At 40.2% G+C, this 16,161-nt stretch overlaps 2 protein-coding genes across 2 annotated transcripts; one reads left to right on the top strand and one right to left on the bottom strand.

Moving 5' to 3' along the window:
* The first annotated feature begins 1,990 nt into the window (after positions 1-1,990).
* Positions 1,991-5,005, top strand: cox5b2 (cytochrome c oxidase subunit 5B2). Its single transcript, XM_083897844.1, has 4 exons — positions 1,991-2,205; positions 4,310-4,380; positions 4,555-4,654; positions 4,739-5,005. The coding sequence occupies exons 1-4, from the start codon at positions 2,103-2,105 to the stop codon at positions 4,849-4,851; spliced, it is 387 nt and encodes a 128-aa protein (XP_083753970.1). The 5' UTR covers positions 1,991-2,102; the 3' UTR covers positions 4,852-5,005.
* A 186-nt stretch (positions 5,006-5,191) lies between these two features.
* Positions 5,192-15,934, bottom strand: herc4 (HECT and RLD domain containing E3 ubiquitin protein ligase 4). Its single transcript, XM_083897845.1, has 24 exons — positions 15,799-15,934; positions 13,701-13,957; positions 13,462-13,621; positions 13,089-13,165; positions 12,766-12,987; positions 12,592-12,683; positions 11,867-11,997; positions 11,599-11,750; positions 11,436-11,503; positions 10,911-11,026; positions 10,712-10,771; positions 10,337-10,448; positions 9,902-10,091; positions 9,642-9,814; positions 9,438-9,557; positions 9,255-9,353; positions 8,807-8,974; positions 8,402-8,545; positions 7,782-7,948; positions 7,514-7,580; positions 7,329-7,411; positions 6,488-6,671; positions 6,290-6,392; positions 5,192-6,185 (listed from the first exon to the last, which is right to left on the bottom strand). The coding sequence occupies exons 2-24, from the start codon at positions 13,924-13,926 to the stop codon at positions 5,977-5,979; spliced, it is 3,123 nt and encodes a 1,040-aa protein (XP_083753971.1). The 5' UTR covers positions 13,927-13,957; positions 15,799-15,934; the 3' UTR covers positions 5,192-5,976.
* Positions 15,935-16,161: the final 227 nt, after the last annotated feature.

Consider the following 16,161-nt stretch of genomic DNA (forward strand, 5'->3'; position numbering starts at 1 on the left):
CTGGGCACTAGGTTAACTCACGTTAACGCATGACGCGTTTCCATGACGATGATGTCACGTTTACGTGCTGCAACACCGGAGTCCGGGCACCGTTTAGCAGTTAGCTCCATTAGCTGCGTTAGCTCGTTTAGCGCCGTTAGGGCGCCTACAGTCGAAATGGAGCGGTCTGTTTATTAAACGAAAAGAGCAAATAACAAGCGTACATGTGTACTGCGTGTACCTTTGTTTGTAAAGTTTAGCGTTTTTTAGAGACTCATTTTAACAATCCGGAGTCACGTACACGTCACGCGCATCTTATCCCGGTCATTCGTAGCGGAAACGCGTCATGCGTCAATAGTTAGTAGTAACAGGTTTGACGACTTATGCTTTAGGCAGCCATTACTACCCATGTGGTTCACACCATGACATCACATGATGTGCATTCTAGACCTGCTCATATGATTGTTTATATGTATATTTGAATTTAAAATGTTTAACTTTTTAATACATGATAATATGGTAACGCATTTTGACACACTATGACAGTCCCCTTTAGTCAAAATTAATTAATTCAAAATTCAAAGAGAGGAGCACTTACTTCTCTGTTTGGCAGCTTCCTGATAAAAGGCGGATGATGTCACATCCTGAAAATTATGTCACATCTGGGATAGTGCATTGTCCCTGGGGGCGAGTCTATCCAAAGTAACGCATTTGAAGTAACACATAGGGACAGCTGTCGGACAGTGAGTCGACCGAAGTTGGAGTTTCCTGGAGTCAGAGATGAGTTAAGTTGAAAAGCTTTATTGGAAGCAACTCAGGTCTGAGGAGGACTGAGACAATGCAGAACATAAAGCAAGTATGCTAACAGTTGGGCATCCTCTGTCAGTCTGCCTGTGAGTCCCAGAGTTAGCATATTTAAAGGTGCTTTCTCTGCTGATACATTAGCTGACCTTGGGGAGGACTGTGCAGCAGCGTCATCAGTCGTCTGCCCCATTCCAGTCAGGCTCAGCGAAAATATGAAGAGACGAATTCTGTAGACAACAGACTGGAGCCAGTGCTATACCGAGGTCGCTGTGATTACAACAGTTGCAGCAGGTGCCGTCCTGAATTGTTTAGGCTTGTGCTTAGGAATGGGAGCTGATAACTTTAGAGAAGGCCGAATAATGTTTTTTCCCTTTCATTAACAAATGATGCTTTTCATAAATACATTTTTTTTATAGATAATTTGAAATGTTACGAAATGTCACCGAGGGACAGCCATTTTTGCCATATTTTACAGGTATACAATACATAAATCTTTAAAATTCTTTGAAAGTATCAATTTATGAATATTTAAAATGAATATTATTTGTTCACCATATCATACCAACAAACATTTTAAATATTTAGATGTTAATACAGATTATATGGGTAGGTTTCGTGTGAGGGACATTTTCGTAGAATGACCCAAGTAAATTAATTTTGCATCATAAATACATTTCTCTATTGAACTTTGTCCTGGTTCATATCAACACAAACATTATTTTTTGAAATTATTTGAAAACATCCATACTTAACAGTTGCTCTTGCCCAGAAAGTTGGACTTTCAACGCAAGTCAGACCTGAAATAATAAAACATGAGTTTACACGTGACAAAATCCACAGTAATATATAAATAAGGAAGCTACAGCAGGAGATAAGGGATGAATAGGCCACTGTACATCTTCTCTGGCGACATACATAAAGGTTGTATACTCTGTAATTACCAATAAACACTTTTAAATGTGACACACTGACTCTTTAAAGTATTTGATAAAACGGACAAATTAACTATTTAGTTAATTTCGAAGTTTCACTGTCATATGTTCAGATTTGTGTACCTTTAAGTTGGGAACAGACATACTTATTTATAAGCTCCTCGTGAATTACTACTGAAACTTCCCACCTGTTGCCCGCGTGCGTCTCACTCTGATTGGTCAGCTGCAGCCGCGTGTCCTCTGTGATTGGTCCGAGCGCCTGTCACTCACGCGGGTGTCCGGGTCATTTCAGTCCGCCTCACCGCGGCCGTATCATCGAAAGTGAGAGCAGCAGCTGGAGCAGCAGCAGCAGCAGCAGCAGTGACGGTAACAGTTAACGGCAGAATCATGGCGGGACGTGCGCTTCTTCTTCGAGCCTGTGCAGCAGCGACGCTGCAGAGCAGCAGGAATGCGGTGGCGAGACCATTACTACGAGCCATGGCCACCGGGGGTGAGACACCAACCATACGGTCATAGGTCACACATACACCGAGGGGCCTTAAGTGACCCCACTGAGGCACTAATATAACTTATTTACTGCGCTGTTTGACTCGCTCTTTTTCATACATGACGCATGAAATGTGACTAAAACAAAACGTGTCCTTGTCCAAAGCTTAAGTATAATGTGTACAATGTATACATTGTGTTATTATAGTGTCTTTACGCGTGTTCTTATACAGTGTTGTGACATGATTATTTACACATCAGTGCACAGAGTGAAACAAACAATAATGAAGGTCATGAGGACTATGAATCTCACACAGGCCTGTGATTGACCCTCCTTTCTTGGCACGAGCCAGTCTGCTGGTTTGATGCCAGTATCCTGGTAAAGGACTGAGTGAGTGAGGGAGGCGTCCACTGCTGACGTGCAGTTTGACATGCATTCAAACACACACCCTACTGTGTTGAAGTGATACTGTTTTTCAGTAGTCGCTTAAACACTAGTTTAAGAACTTTGATGTCAAATTTCAAAACAAAATACATCTTTTTCCAATTTTTTGGAAACTAAATATCATTTGTTTATTATACATGGTTTCTTTGCCCTTGGGTTTTTTTTTTTACCTTGCAGATAAGAACCTGTGACCATGACATACAGTAATCCTTTATTTTACTTTTAATAAGGCAGGACACACTGCAGTTTTTTTATAGTTGCAACTAACTATTATTTTCATAATTTGAATTATTATTCTTTCAGTTATTTTCCTAATTAGGCACAGGACGATAACAACACTTCCCACCAAGATTATGACCAAAATATTTGCGATTCATGGGATTGTTGCATAGCACTCTTGCCTTTGCAGCAAGAAGACCCGGGTTCCTGGGGTTCGAGCCCCGTTTGGAACAACTTCGGAACAAGGGCCTTTCTGCAAGGAGTTTGCATGTTCTCCCCGTGTGTGCGTGGGTTTTCTCCGGGTTCTCCGGCTTCCTCCCACAGTCCAAAAACATGCGATATGGGGATTAGGTGAATTGGTCACTCTAAATTGACCGTAGGTGTGAGAATGTGAGTGAATGGTTGTTTGTCTCTATATGTGGCCCTGCGATGGACTGGCGAACTGTCCAGGGCGTATCCCGCCTATTGCCCAATGTCTGCTGAGATAGGCACAGCACCCCCCGCGACCCTCTGGTGGAGGAAAAAGCGGTAGATAATGGATGGATGGATGGATGGATGGATGGATGGGATTGTTGCAATGTTGGAAAAAAATATATACAGTACTGTGAAGAAGTCTTACGCCACCATTATATTTGTTGTTTTAGCAATGTTATAACGACAATAGAGGATAATTATTTCTATTTCACTTTACTGGAACACATCCAGAAAATATGTATGCAGTTTTTAGTTTAAAAAAATACCTCTGTTAATACTGGAGTGGAACCTTAATTAATGTTACTGGTAAATCCTGGGTTTGTCCTACTATTTCATTTAAAGAACTATCTGCTGTAAGCATTACATACACATGTTGTAGGAGTTAAACTCATTGACAGCTTGCTATAAGACCGGCTTTAAGTCGCATCACTTCATTCCAAATTTCAATGATCACAGAATTTGATAGACAGGTGGTGCCTGAAACTTTTGCACAGTACTATATTTTTTTTACATTCTTAAACTTAAACTAGTTAAATCACAAATCACAAGGACTGTATGTGAGTGAGATAGAAAAAGTCACCCACATGGAAGTGCCTAGCCCTAGTAGTAATAGTATTCTAATTATGTTTTTGCCAATTTAAAAAAAATGTGACACATAAATGTTAGAAACAACTTATATCTTTAAGTTCTCATCCTTGCATTTGAGTCTAGTAGTTCTTATATGATGGTATCTTGAGTGTGGGTGATCTAACAGATTCATGATTCTGCAAAAGCAATAATAAAAAAAATATATACATATGTAATGTTTCAAATGTTGGACAACCTGTTACAAGTGGAGACCACTTTGTGTCTCGAGTTGTGGAAATTTGGCATCAAAGCTGTGACACTAGTGCCAAAGCGATTGGAAGAAAGTGTCAGAAAAAGTAGTAAATTTAATGGAAACACCTACTATGTTGATTTTTTTTTCCAGGAATACCAACAGATGAGGAACAGGCCACTGGGTTGGAACGACGCATCCTGCAGGGCTTCAAAGAAGGAAAAGTAGGTCACCAGTCGACAGTCGTTTTGTATTAGGCATGGGTCAATATGAACGTTTCCTGTCACGATTATTCTGACCTGCTTTACAATATTATTGCGTAATTACATGTCACAAAAAATACTTGTATAATATTGTATATTGTATAATTTTTTTATTTTTTTTAATGACATTTACAGGACCCGTACAGTGTACTCAAGCCAGAGTACTATCCTGGCACCAAGGAAGACCCTCAGCTTGTGCCATGCACTATAGACAAGAGGCTGGTGGGCTGTATCTGTAAGTAATAAGCATATTGAACTCAGGTCATTAAATCTCGTGTGCATTGCAAACCTGGTGATGCTTGTAATTCACCTTCTGCAGGTGAGGAAGACAACACTGCTGTTGTGTGGTTCTGGGTTCATGAAGGAACTCCCCAACGCTGTCCTTCCTGTGGAACCCACTATAAGCTGGTCCATCATGACCTGCCACATTAAAACTAACTTTTCTGCACAAATAAGACAAGAAAGACATCCATATATGCCTTCACCGTGGCCTTATACTGCACTGTGTACAGTTTGTCATTAAAATGTGAACCTGTACTGACGTGATTGGCTATGCTGGAAATTGTATTTGTAGTAGTAGTTGTGTAGTACATGTTCTTACCTGTTCATAGCCATCCATCCATCTAGTAACACTTTATTCTCCAAATGAGGGTCGAAGGGGGTGCTGTGCCTCAGCTGACATAGGGCGATAGGCTGGGTACACCCTGGACAGATGTTGCCTTAAATGATCAATAACAACATACTCCAGAGGAAAGTAAATAAAACTACCTTACAACAGCACTTTATCCCCCAAGTAACAATTTATTTCAGCAGTTTTACTTCGAGTTATTTATTGGCGAGTTGTTAAGGACTTACAGCCAAGGAAGTCCACTCAAGATCTAAAGCCAAACACTCTGCGATGCTCTCAAATAGTCTGTCACGATAGAACCTTAAGAAATTAACTAACGTAAAGAGAGTTTATATCTTCTGGCTTCAAACATTTAATGCACAGACATGATACAACCACATTAACTCCTGTAAAATAGAGAGTAAGAGCAAATACCACAGTGGAGCTTAAAATGCCTCCTGTTAGAGTAGTGTTTTGATTCTAGTGTTTAGAATACATATTTTGGCATATTTCTGAAAGACTTCTCCAACAGTACACACAAAAGTAAGATCTCACTATTGTACAACATTATAAGCTTCAGAAAGGTAGTGCTGCTGCATTTACTTTTTACAGACATTCATGTTGCTGTACTCATGCCCTGTGAAGCATATTCCTGTAGTGAATCAACTTGTAATAGAGCATCAGATACTGTGGAGGCAATGAATATTCGTAAAAAAAAAGAAAATCACAACTAAGCATAAATAACAATCAAATGATTGAGTGGTTTGCATCAAAATTGGAAAAACAAAAGTCAAGATGGATATGAAAGCCTAAATATCAAACGCTTGTCATTTCCTCTAAACGACTCAACCAGTGTTCAAGTTGTTTCAGTGCTCAAAAAAATGCAGTAGGATGGCAGTTTCCATCAACAGTCTTGACATTCAGTCCTTGGTATTTCTGTGTATGTATTTTTAGGCTAGAAAAAAGCCTTGATTGTATTCTATAGCCTGCAGAAGCTTCTCACGGAGAGTTTCTGCATGTGTGTACTTAGGCAGGTCCAGCAGGTTGAAGCAGGTGTGGGCCACAGGTAAATAGTGCTCCCCTCCACTGGTGGGCTGGATCACTATTTGCAGGCTTTTCATGCCCAGGATTGGTATGCGGTCGCTGCCTGTGAGGAACACTGAAAAGGCAAGAGACATTATTTCACTTTTCTAACTAAGCATAAAACAGGTAAGACTACTTATATCAGCCTGTATGAAGTTATATACGTGTGGCAACACTTACAGAGAAAGAGTTTTTTCTTCTCTAAGGGAAGACGGTGGAACACTTCCCAGAAGAGCTTGATAGTGGGGTGGTCGGCCCAGTACTCTCCTTTGTATTCCACACTCTTAGGAGTCAACACAAAGTAATTTGTAATTCATTATACTAAGTTGAAGGAGCTATTGATACTTTTTTACTTCAATCATTATAGGAAAACCACACCTTTTCAAGCTCCACCCAGTCATAATTGGTGTTGCCGATGACCATGGCTTGCAGCTCATTTGGCTGGAACAGCTCTAAAACTTTCCCACCACACACTTTGTGAAAGCCTGCATAGAAGCACTTGAACAGTGGGGCCACTGAAGTGTTGAAAACGTAGTCAACGTAGGCATCGACAAAGTCCTGCCTGGAGGCAGAAAGCAATTCATATGAAAATAAAGAGGCGTTTTGCACGTGAAATGTAGCAGAGGCAGAAATAAGAGCAGATTTAGCAAACAATGCAGATGATGTTTCTGCAATCAATATATTCAGAATGAGGTTAAATCTTTAGCAGAAAGATAGCATATTGGAGTCTTAAAGGAATAGTTCAACATTTTGGAAAATGCTCATCATTCTCACAAAGTGTTGTTTCTCCCGCCCAAGTCTTTGAACGTATTTTAATCACTGAGCTGAAGTGCTGAATTTAATTGGAGCCAGGTGAGCTTTTCTTCCTGATTTGCACTAACACTTTACACTAACCTACTGATTCTAGCAACCTTCTTACTGTTCAGTTATCAGATATGTACCACCTGTATCATCAGTGGCAGGAGGGCAAATACTCATCTTCTACTACTTTATCCTCCACATGAGGGGGGCGCTGGCACCAATCTAAGCTGTCATAGGGCCAAAGGCAAGGTCGCAAGTCCATCACAGGGCCACACATGAAGACAAACAACAATTCACTCTCACACCGACGGTCAATTTAGATTGTCCGATTTGCAAATATATACAATTACAAAAACGTTAAACTAGTCCTGACCTTTAAACATGTGTTATTGGTTAACAGGGTGGGCCAGACAACTACCTGTTTGTTTTATTTACACTGATGTCTTCACCATTTGGTACTAGTTCCAACACCTCTGTGACACCATAGTTGTCCTCAGTGATCTGTTTAAAAAAAACAAAAAAAAAACTTGTGTCTGTTAATGATTTCCAGAAATAGACCGTTTTTTTCCACTTCACCACAAAGAGTGCCGACTATTATCTTACTGTGAAGTTCAAACAGAAAACTTCTTCCAGGTCATCTTCTGTGTAGTCCAGTAAGTGTTGCAGACTCCTATTTATATAGGGGAACACAGAAAGACATGTACAGTATTTACCAATATCATTTTCGACAACACTGAATGCTTTCGTATAATAATACTCAGTTCCATAATATACTGCAGTTGTAACATTGCACGAATCAGTTTTAGATGCAGTAAACTGAGATCCATAAACATTAAACGGAAAACCTCAGATGACTGCTCCTTGATCTGACCTTCCCACATCTGGCATTAACTCTTTCAAGTCATCAAGTGTCGGCTTCTTCTTCAGAAGCTTCTTGTAAAGGGCCACGGGGAAGCTGAGCTCCACTATGGTGAAGTTGTAGATGGCCAGACCACAGATGACCCCGATGAGGTTGAACAAGTCGTGTTCTTCAAAGGTCTGCGAGGGACAGTTAACCAAGTATAATAAGAATGTATGGAGGACAATAGGAATGGAGACAGAACGTGTGGACTGATTAGGAAACCACAACATTCCTCTACTTGGTGCAATAAGCAAATATTACCACAATAACAAACTGATGCAGCAACAAAATGCCACAACGCTTTAACAGCTACTGACATTGTATGTCATCATTGTATCCTTCTGTGGTGACAAGGGCTTTAACCTACTGCTTATCTCACTGGACTAACTCTCAATATTTGCTTTGTAGCACTGGATGGTAACCTAATTCAGGTTAGCTGGATGGCTGTTTACAGGATGAGGCAAATACATTCATAATATGACATATTAAATTGAATGTAACTATTGAGAGGATTTTTTAGAGAGCCCTTAAAATCATTTCATAGGGATATATTTAATCAGCATGAGCATACAAAAGTATACAGCAATTACCTTGTTCGAAAACCAGATGAGCCTGGACTCCTCGTAGTAACGGAACATGCCATATCTGGGGTCTAGCAGTTCTTTCATGATCAAGAGAAAGAACTCCTTCCTCACGCCTCCTGCATCAACTGCCTCTTCTCCTACAAAGATCACCTGCCATGGACATGAGCACAATTAGCTTAATCTATGAGTCAACATTTATTTGTTTTAGTAGAAAAACACTCAAAGCCACACCAAATGTAAAGGCCAGACATCCATCTATGGCATAACTATTTATTTAATGGCTTCATAAATTAGAAGAGCAGTATGCAACACATCCTCTTTTTTTTTTCCTCTGCAGAGTTGGGAGTAAATTCACTTTCACCACTTGATCCCTTGTATCAACATCAGTACATTAATTATATCACATTTTACCTTAAGTGGCTTCTTGTAGTCAACATTGTTGGACTTCCTGAGAACTTCCATAGTGTCTCCAACTATATTTTCCCTCCGTACGATGAGTATGAGGCACGGGTTGACAGATTCCACAGCTGGCATAAACATGGAACTTAAGTTCTGTAGCTGTGCCTGGTCCACTGCCATCTATCAATGCAACAAGGAAATGATGAAAGCATGAACATGCTGACTGTTCCAAGATAACTTTAGAGCAGTGTTTCCCAAACGTTCTATCTGGGGACCCACTTATTGAACCCAAAAAAAGATCTCCTGTGACCCATCTCTGGGTCCTGACGCTACCTTTGAGAATCACTTGGTATGGTCACAAATCACTTGACTGCATTGCACTACATTCAGCTCTTTCACAAGGAAATTAATTGAAAATGCAACACATAAAGACAGAAACCTTAAGTTTACTGCAGATTACCTGCATCTGTATGACAGCATCTGTCTGAAGCAGAGTGGTCTTTGCTTGAGCATCGAATACAAAGGGGTACCTGCACAGAGTCACCATACCGTCATGGCCCTGTAGATACAACATATGTCACACGTTACTGCCCATAAACCAGCAAAACTAGGTAAGTGAATCATGGATGAGCATTGGACTGACCGGTGGGTACATCTGCCGCTGAATCCATGTGACATAGTCGCGTCTGATGTCTATAAGGTCATCCAACTCGTGAATGTAGAATTTGTCGTACTGGATGATGTGTCCTGCCCTATCACTCACCTGAAACAAAGATAATATGGGACTATTTACTTAGGAATCGGTAATGTGACAGCTGTTGCAACACAAATCCATCCACCCCCTCACCTTATGCAGTATCTCCAAAAGTCGGAGGGACGTATCCAGGTACGAGGTAAATACTCTCTGCTCTGTTGAGGGAATGCCCACCTTGTTGATCCTAAGCAGATACACAACCACCTCCTTGTACAACTCAACCAGTCGCTGAAAGACCGGGGGCTCAAACCTAGACCACCACATGCCTGTCACAAATAAAAGACAAAGAAAATGTCAAAAACCGTCGACTCGTGTGTCACATAGAGCATAAAACAACACCATCTTCATCTTACCCAACACCTTGCGTGGAGCCTCTTTCAGGCTGAGGAGTGATTTGGCAAATGGGATGGCAATGGTGACAAAATTATTGTGGTCACTGAAGAGAGGGCATTCTGGAAGAGTGAGGTAAAGTCTCAGGGCCTCAATGTCTGGAGGGGAGTTGTTCAGTCGGGGAATTAGGGTTTTTTCCAGACTGGCAGCAATCTGAAGGAGACAGTTTAAAGATTACTGGCCTGGTACTTCCAATTAATCTCCATTTGACAAATAAAACTCATAAATAAGATATGAAGCCTTTGTCCAGTCTCTTTTTTTGAGAAATGCAATTATACTGTGTCAGTAAAGGGTCAGACCAAATAAATACAATTCAATTGAGCCAATACTAGTGCAATTATATATAACAGTTAAAGTTAACTAGTATATGTGGTCAGTGATGCACTAAGGGCACTAACCTGCTGAGCGATCTCAGGATGATCTGGTTGGATTACTCTGTGAAACAGGACACGAGCTATGTTCATGTCCACCCCTGAACATTTACTGCTGGTGCAGTAGTGATCTGGATGACTATGTAAAAAGAATAGGAGAGATGGAATGAGACCATGCAGGTGATTACCAAATAAAACAGGAGATGAATATTAGAAACACCACCAAATACAGCTGCAAATCAGTTTCCAAGACAGAATCAATGAAAACAAGGTGTAACACTTAATATGTATTAGTTACTGTGAAGACGAAGGATCAGAGTGGTGAGGCAAACAATGAACAAAGTAATACATTATGACCCTTAGACCCAAGTGTAAATAAAAACACACCTAAAATATTATTACCTTGTTGACAGAAAAGATCCATTGAGGCAGCTGGCAGAGGAGAACACGAGGTCAATCTCACTGAGGAAATAATAAAAAGCAAATAATCAGCATCAGTACATTTCGCAAGCAAATCTCCATGAACAGTCAAGACAACTTTTACAATTGTAAAAATCTGTCTGCAACTATTCAACACTAGTTTTTGAGAAGAAGACTTTACTTGGAGATTTCGCCTGGAAGTCTTCCTGGTGAATGGCTCAACCATTTTTGTATGATCTCCTCGTTCAAGGTGCAGAGTTTCCGGTGAGGATCTTGTGTCGTCACATCATCTATGCTCTAAAGACAGACAAGAAAGAAACACACAAATGAGTGACGTGGTCATGACGTGCACCCATTGTGACAAGCCAACACGCGTCATAACAAGATGAAAATATTTTCTTTTGGAATGCTGCTTTCAGTGCATCTTCTGATACTTGGGCCAAATAAGTAGGGCACACTGGTCTTTGTTCACATTATAATAACCTTTGAACCTAGTATCTTCCAGATGAAGCTCCAGAATCAGTTGGTGGAGAAGATGCACCCAGACTCAGTCATCTTTATTTTGAATTATTTCCCTTGATTAATGTCTAAATTAATTCAGTGAGGCTTAAGTAACTTCAGTCCACAACAGGCTTCTTCCATGCATTTTTCAATCACTTTAAGATGCTGAATGTGAATGGCCCCTTACTCCAAAAAAAAAACTCACATTGGCAGTGCAGTAGTGAGCAAAGCTCTGATCCCCTCCAGCATAAATTCTCTTGACGCAACCAATGTCTGAAAAAGAATGACAGCACAAGTTAAACATTGCTTTGGTTCATTTGGTCCTCTTGACCAGGAAAATCACTTCATAAAGGTGTGCTTTCTCTTACCTGTATATGGTGATTTGAAGGCTACATAGGGGTGTTTGAGAGGGTACGGGCTTTTCCTATTGCTGGTGGAGTGTGTACCAAGCTGACCGTTACCTCCAAGTCCAAATGAGAAAATCTTGCCAGAGGAAGGTGTGAAAGCAAGCGTGTGTTGCCTTGTAATAACACAGTAATGTGGAAAATTATGTTGAAACTTGCTGATTAAATCAGGTACAATGATGTTATCTATGTTTGAGATGAAACCTATAACAATGACACATCGTTTTCTTACCTTCCACATGCAATCTGTGTCACTACATTTCCCATGAGCTCAAACACTTTTCTTGGGTTGATTTCATGGTTTGTAGAGCTGTGTCCAAGTTGTCCGTAACCTCCTGCTCCAAAGGAAAACACACCTCCTTCCTGAGAAATCAACTAAACACGTCATTTCAATCTTCCTACAGAGATACATTAATGAGTCATGCTTGTTGTTTCAGATATGGAGACATTTATGGAAGATCATGATGATTTTAATATTAATTTGCAGATTAGCTGTGCGAAACCGTACTAAAAACCCTGATTGTTTCAAAACTTGTCCGATGTTTACAGGTTTGTTGTCCCACAGACTCATTGCACAATCTTTTGACTATACAAACCACAGTGCAGTTCAGCTCACCATAGGACAGTTTGTAACTGTAAACCCTAATCTTGCATGTCTACTGTGGGGTGCATAGGCTGGATGGTGATAGCTGTGTGAGCTACATAATAGCTTGACATTATACCAGCGCGACAGTGTAGATAGTCAATAAATTCAAAGTGAAGAAAGTGAAACAGTAAAAACTGCTGCTTGCTCAAACGACTCCTTAAATAATAAACAAACCGCTTTCAGTGCATGCAAATACCCCAACAGATGACATAAAGTGGTAACTTTTGACAATTGTATAACATACTGAACTGAGCTGAACTGTAATGGTAACTGGGCTCTATCACACATCACAGAAACATAACACAACTTAACTTGGTCAGTGCTACTGTGTGATCTTCTCCACAGGAGATGTAAATCACTCTCTGTGACCGAAGGGATTTCAGCAGGGCTGGACACCATCGATCTGAAAAAGAAACATTCACAGTTAGTTTGCATTTAGAATGTTAGAAAGCCCTCACAAGTACTTTGGGAGTTTGACCTCTCACCAGTAGTGTCATTGAGACCCAGCTGGCCAAACTTGTTGCGCCCCCAACCAAACACTGCTCCTGAGAGAGTGAGGGCAAAGCTGTGAGCGCCACCTGCAGATATCTGAGCAAAGGGGATGCCCTGTAGAGATTTAATGGTTTGGGGTGTGGAAACCATCTTCTCTGGTGTTCCTAACCCAAGTTGCCCATATCGACTCTGGCCCCACGAGAAGACTTGGCCCCCTGTGCAAAAAACACATATGACATAATATGTTCTAACATTTGGAAAACTTAATAAAGCTGACTGAATAATTGTGCATCATACAGATACAAAACATTCTCACCTTTTGAAAGTGCAAGCGAGTGCCAATACCCACAGGCTACCTGAGTAATTTGAACATCTGACAAACTCCTGATGTTTCTGGCATTTTACAGGAACAGAGAAACAAGCATCATTTGAATTTCAATAAGTTAACATTAGGGCAGCAAATAACAATTATTTTCATTAAAAAAAAACAGATTTGTTGATTAACAGAATAGTTGTCTATGAAATAAATAATTGATTAATTGTTGCAGCTCTGCTTATAAGGTTCAAATATAGGTTCAAAATTTGACATAAACATCTGCTGTTACATGTTTCAGTAATACATGTCTTAAGTTAAAAAAAAGTAAAACAAATACATATACTTCAAGAGAATAAGAAAATGGGAGGTTTACCTAGGCACTCGAACACATTCTTCCATATTATTTAAGCCCAGCTGTCCATCTGAGCCCAGACCCCACGAAAATATCTGCCCTTTATCATTCAGGGCTAGTGTGTGGGACTCTCCACATGACACCGCCACTATGATCTGTGCATCCAGGGCCACGACCTGTTCTAGTAAAAGACAAAGACATATAGATTTATGTGACAAAGGATTACTACAAACTGTTATCATTAAGGAACAAACACCAACCTGGTTTCTTTCTGCCCTTTTCTTGTCCTAGCTGCCCAAGGTCGTTGCAGCCACAGGTGTACACTGTTCCATCCTCCAGCAGGATGGCTGTGTGTCTGCGGCCACACCCCACATCACACACTCGCTTCCCGTGAAAGAACTCACATATTCGGGGCTCAACAACAATCTCTTCATCAATGCCACCTAAACCCAGCTGTCCATAGGAAGCATTTCCCCAGCACAACATTGCAGCACTCCTCTTTGGCAGGATCCTTTCTCTGTGAAGACCAGGGACAAACAACTCAGCTGATGGAACTGGACAGAGCACATTTACACACCTACATGGTTAGTTTTTCTGCATGTGTATTACAGATATCTGTGACTCAATTCTACTCTGTCGAAATGATTTCAGATATGCACAATGACATTGTTCCTGTCCACATTTGTCAATTCAAATATCCATATCTTCACTCTTCCAAGGACAAAATTCTTATCAAATATATGGGGTTTGTCATAACATGTTAATAAAATCCAATTGTAGACATCCAAAATGAGAATTGCAGATACAGTATCTACAACTGACTATGATTTCAGAGTGAAATATCTACAGTTTGATTCAGACTAATTTTAATTAGGGTCACGATTCATTTGCATGTCTACATGTCATTTTTCTGAGGTAAGATTTGTAACAATCTTGTAGACCGGACAATTGACATTGTGGATATTAAGTGTTGCTTTCAAATAAAATAAAGAGCAATGTTACGGTTGTAAGAAGTAAAAAAGACAGCATGTGCCTTATAATGATGACATGATATGACTTCATAAAGTGCCAAGATGGCATTGTGCTAGTCAAATAATTGTAGGTGTTGGTGTTCCGACTTCAAATGCAACGTTAAGAGATTTTCAGTTATAGTTTTACATGCAGAATGAATAGAATAGAATAGTATTATTCAACCTTCACTTTGCCGAAGTTTAGTTCAATCTGGTTTGGTTTACATTCCCACCATGTGATCAGGGGAAAGGCTCTGACTGTTGATTTTTTATTTTATTTGAGAAAATAGGTGACTACACCCACACTTTGAAAAGTAGGACACACGTCAACTTGTATCACCAAGTCTAAACAACACCGTGGCTCTATAAGAAAGCAGTAGTTTGAATAGAGGTTGTAAATGAGTGACTCTGAACTGATCTCATCAACTAACTTCATGTTTAGACACACATTCAAACATGTGTTGGCAGAAATCCTCGGGTAGATCACAGCAAACTCCAATGACTCATTGAAATTGTGTGAGAAACGTGGACATCATTGTGCATTTTCTTTTATCCAGAAAACCTGTTCACTTCTGACACATATTGATGCTGTTACTGTTTCCTTTACTTCTCAGAAAACATCATTTTTTGGGTTCAAAATAAGAAGCAACTGTCACGTTTCTTCTCATATGTATATGCATTTACACACACACACACACACACACACACACACACACACACACACACACACACACACACACACACATATATATACTTACATATACATGCTGTTAAAAAATAATTACACACAGGTATAATTATTTACACACCGATACTCATATGTACACACGGAAGTATGCTATGTTTTAAAAAATAATATAATGTATACAGTATACACACATACATACGTATGCTTTGTCAAAACGGAAGTTGTAGTCTTGTTCTGACTGAAGAACAGCTAGCAAGCCCCTTGACGACCGCTCACCATTTTTAAAAGCGAGTCTGATATCAGTCGTGACTAGTGCAACTAGGACAAGTCAATTATGTATTTTAGTGTAATGATTAGAGACGGCGACAAACGATATAAAAAAACGTATGCATTTAACACCGGTTAACACGTGCTGACACCAGCTTATCTTCTCACAAACGGGGCCGTTATGTTAGCAGGCTAACGTTATTCTGGACTAAATTAAGCTAACAGTGGATCTACAAACATGAGTTAGCTACATGGCTACTTGACGCAACCGTGGTATGCCTGTTATGTTTTAGTGTAGGTAGTTACGTTTAAGTTAGAGCCCGCGTAAGCCAACGGTTGTTATCGATAGCTTACCCAGGGTTGTTAACGGTTACTGCAAACAGCGAATCTTACCAAATCCTGACAGCGTTCCTATTTTCCTCTGGTCTGCTTCTGAGCTGGCCCAACTGTTAGAAAGACACAGAACTGCACATTTTCCACGTTAAATTCAAAAGCCAATTACAGGCTAGTGACAGGCCACCACCTCCACGATCCCCCACTCTGTTCTGTCAACAACGGCTTTGCTGAGGAATTCCGTCAAGTCAGCTGCAATCAGATCCCCATGTCCGGTTTTTGTTTTAGCAAAGTTAAACTCTTTTGTGCAAGCAGAGCAGCGGAGCCACAGAGTGCATGTCTGTTTATTCCATTTCTACGCGAGTGACATTAAGATTATGTAAATATCTTATTTTAACGAAACTGTGTGAATTTATATATACA

The sequence above is a fragment of the Microchirus variegatus genome (assembly GCF_963457635.1).
Source record: "Microchirus variegatus genome assembly, chromosome: 11".
Taxonomy (NCBI): Eukaryota; Metazoa; Chordata; class Actinopteri; order Pleuronectiformes; family Soleidae; genus Microchirus; species Microchirus variegatus.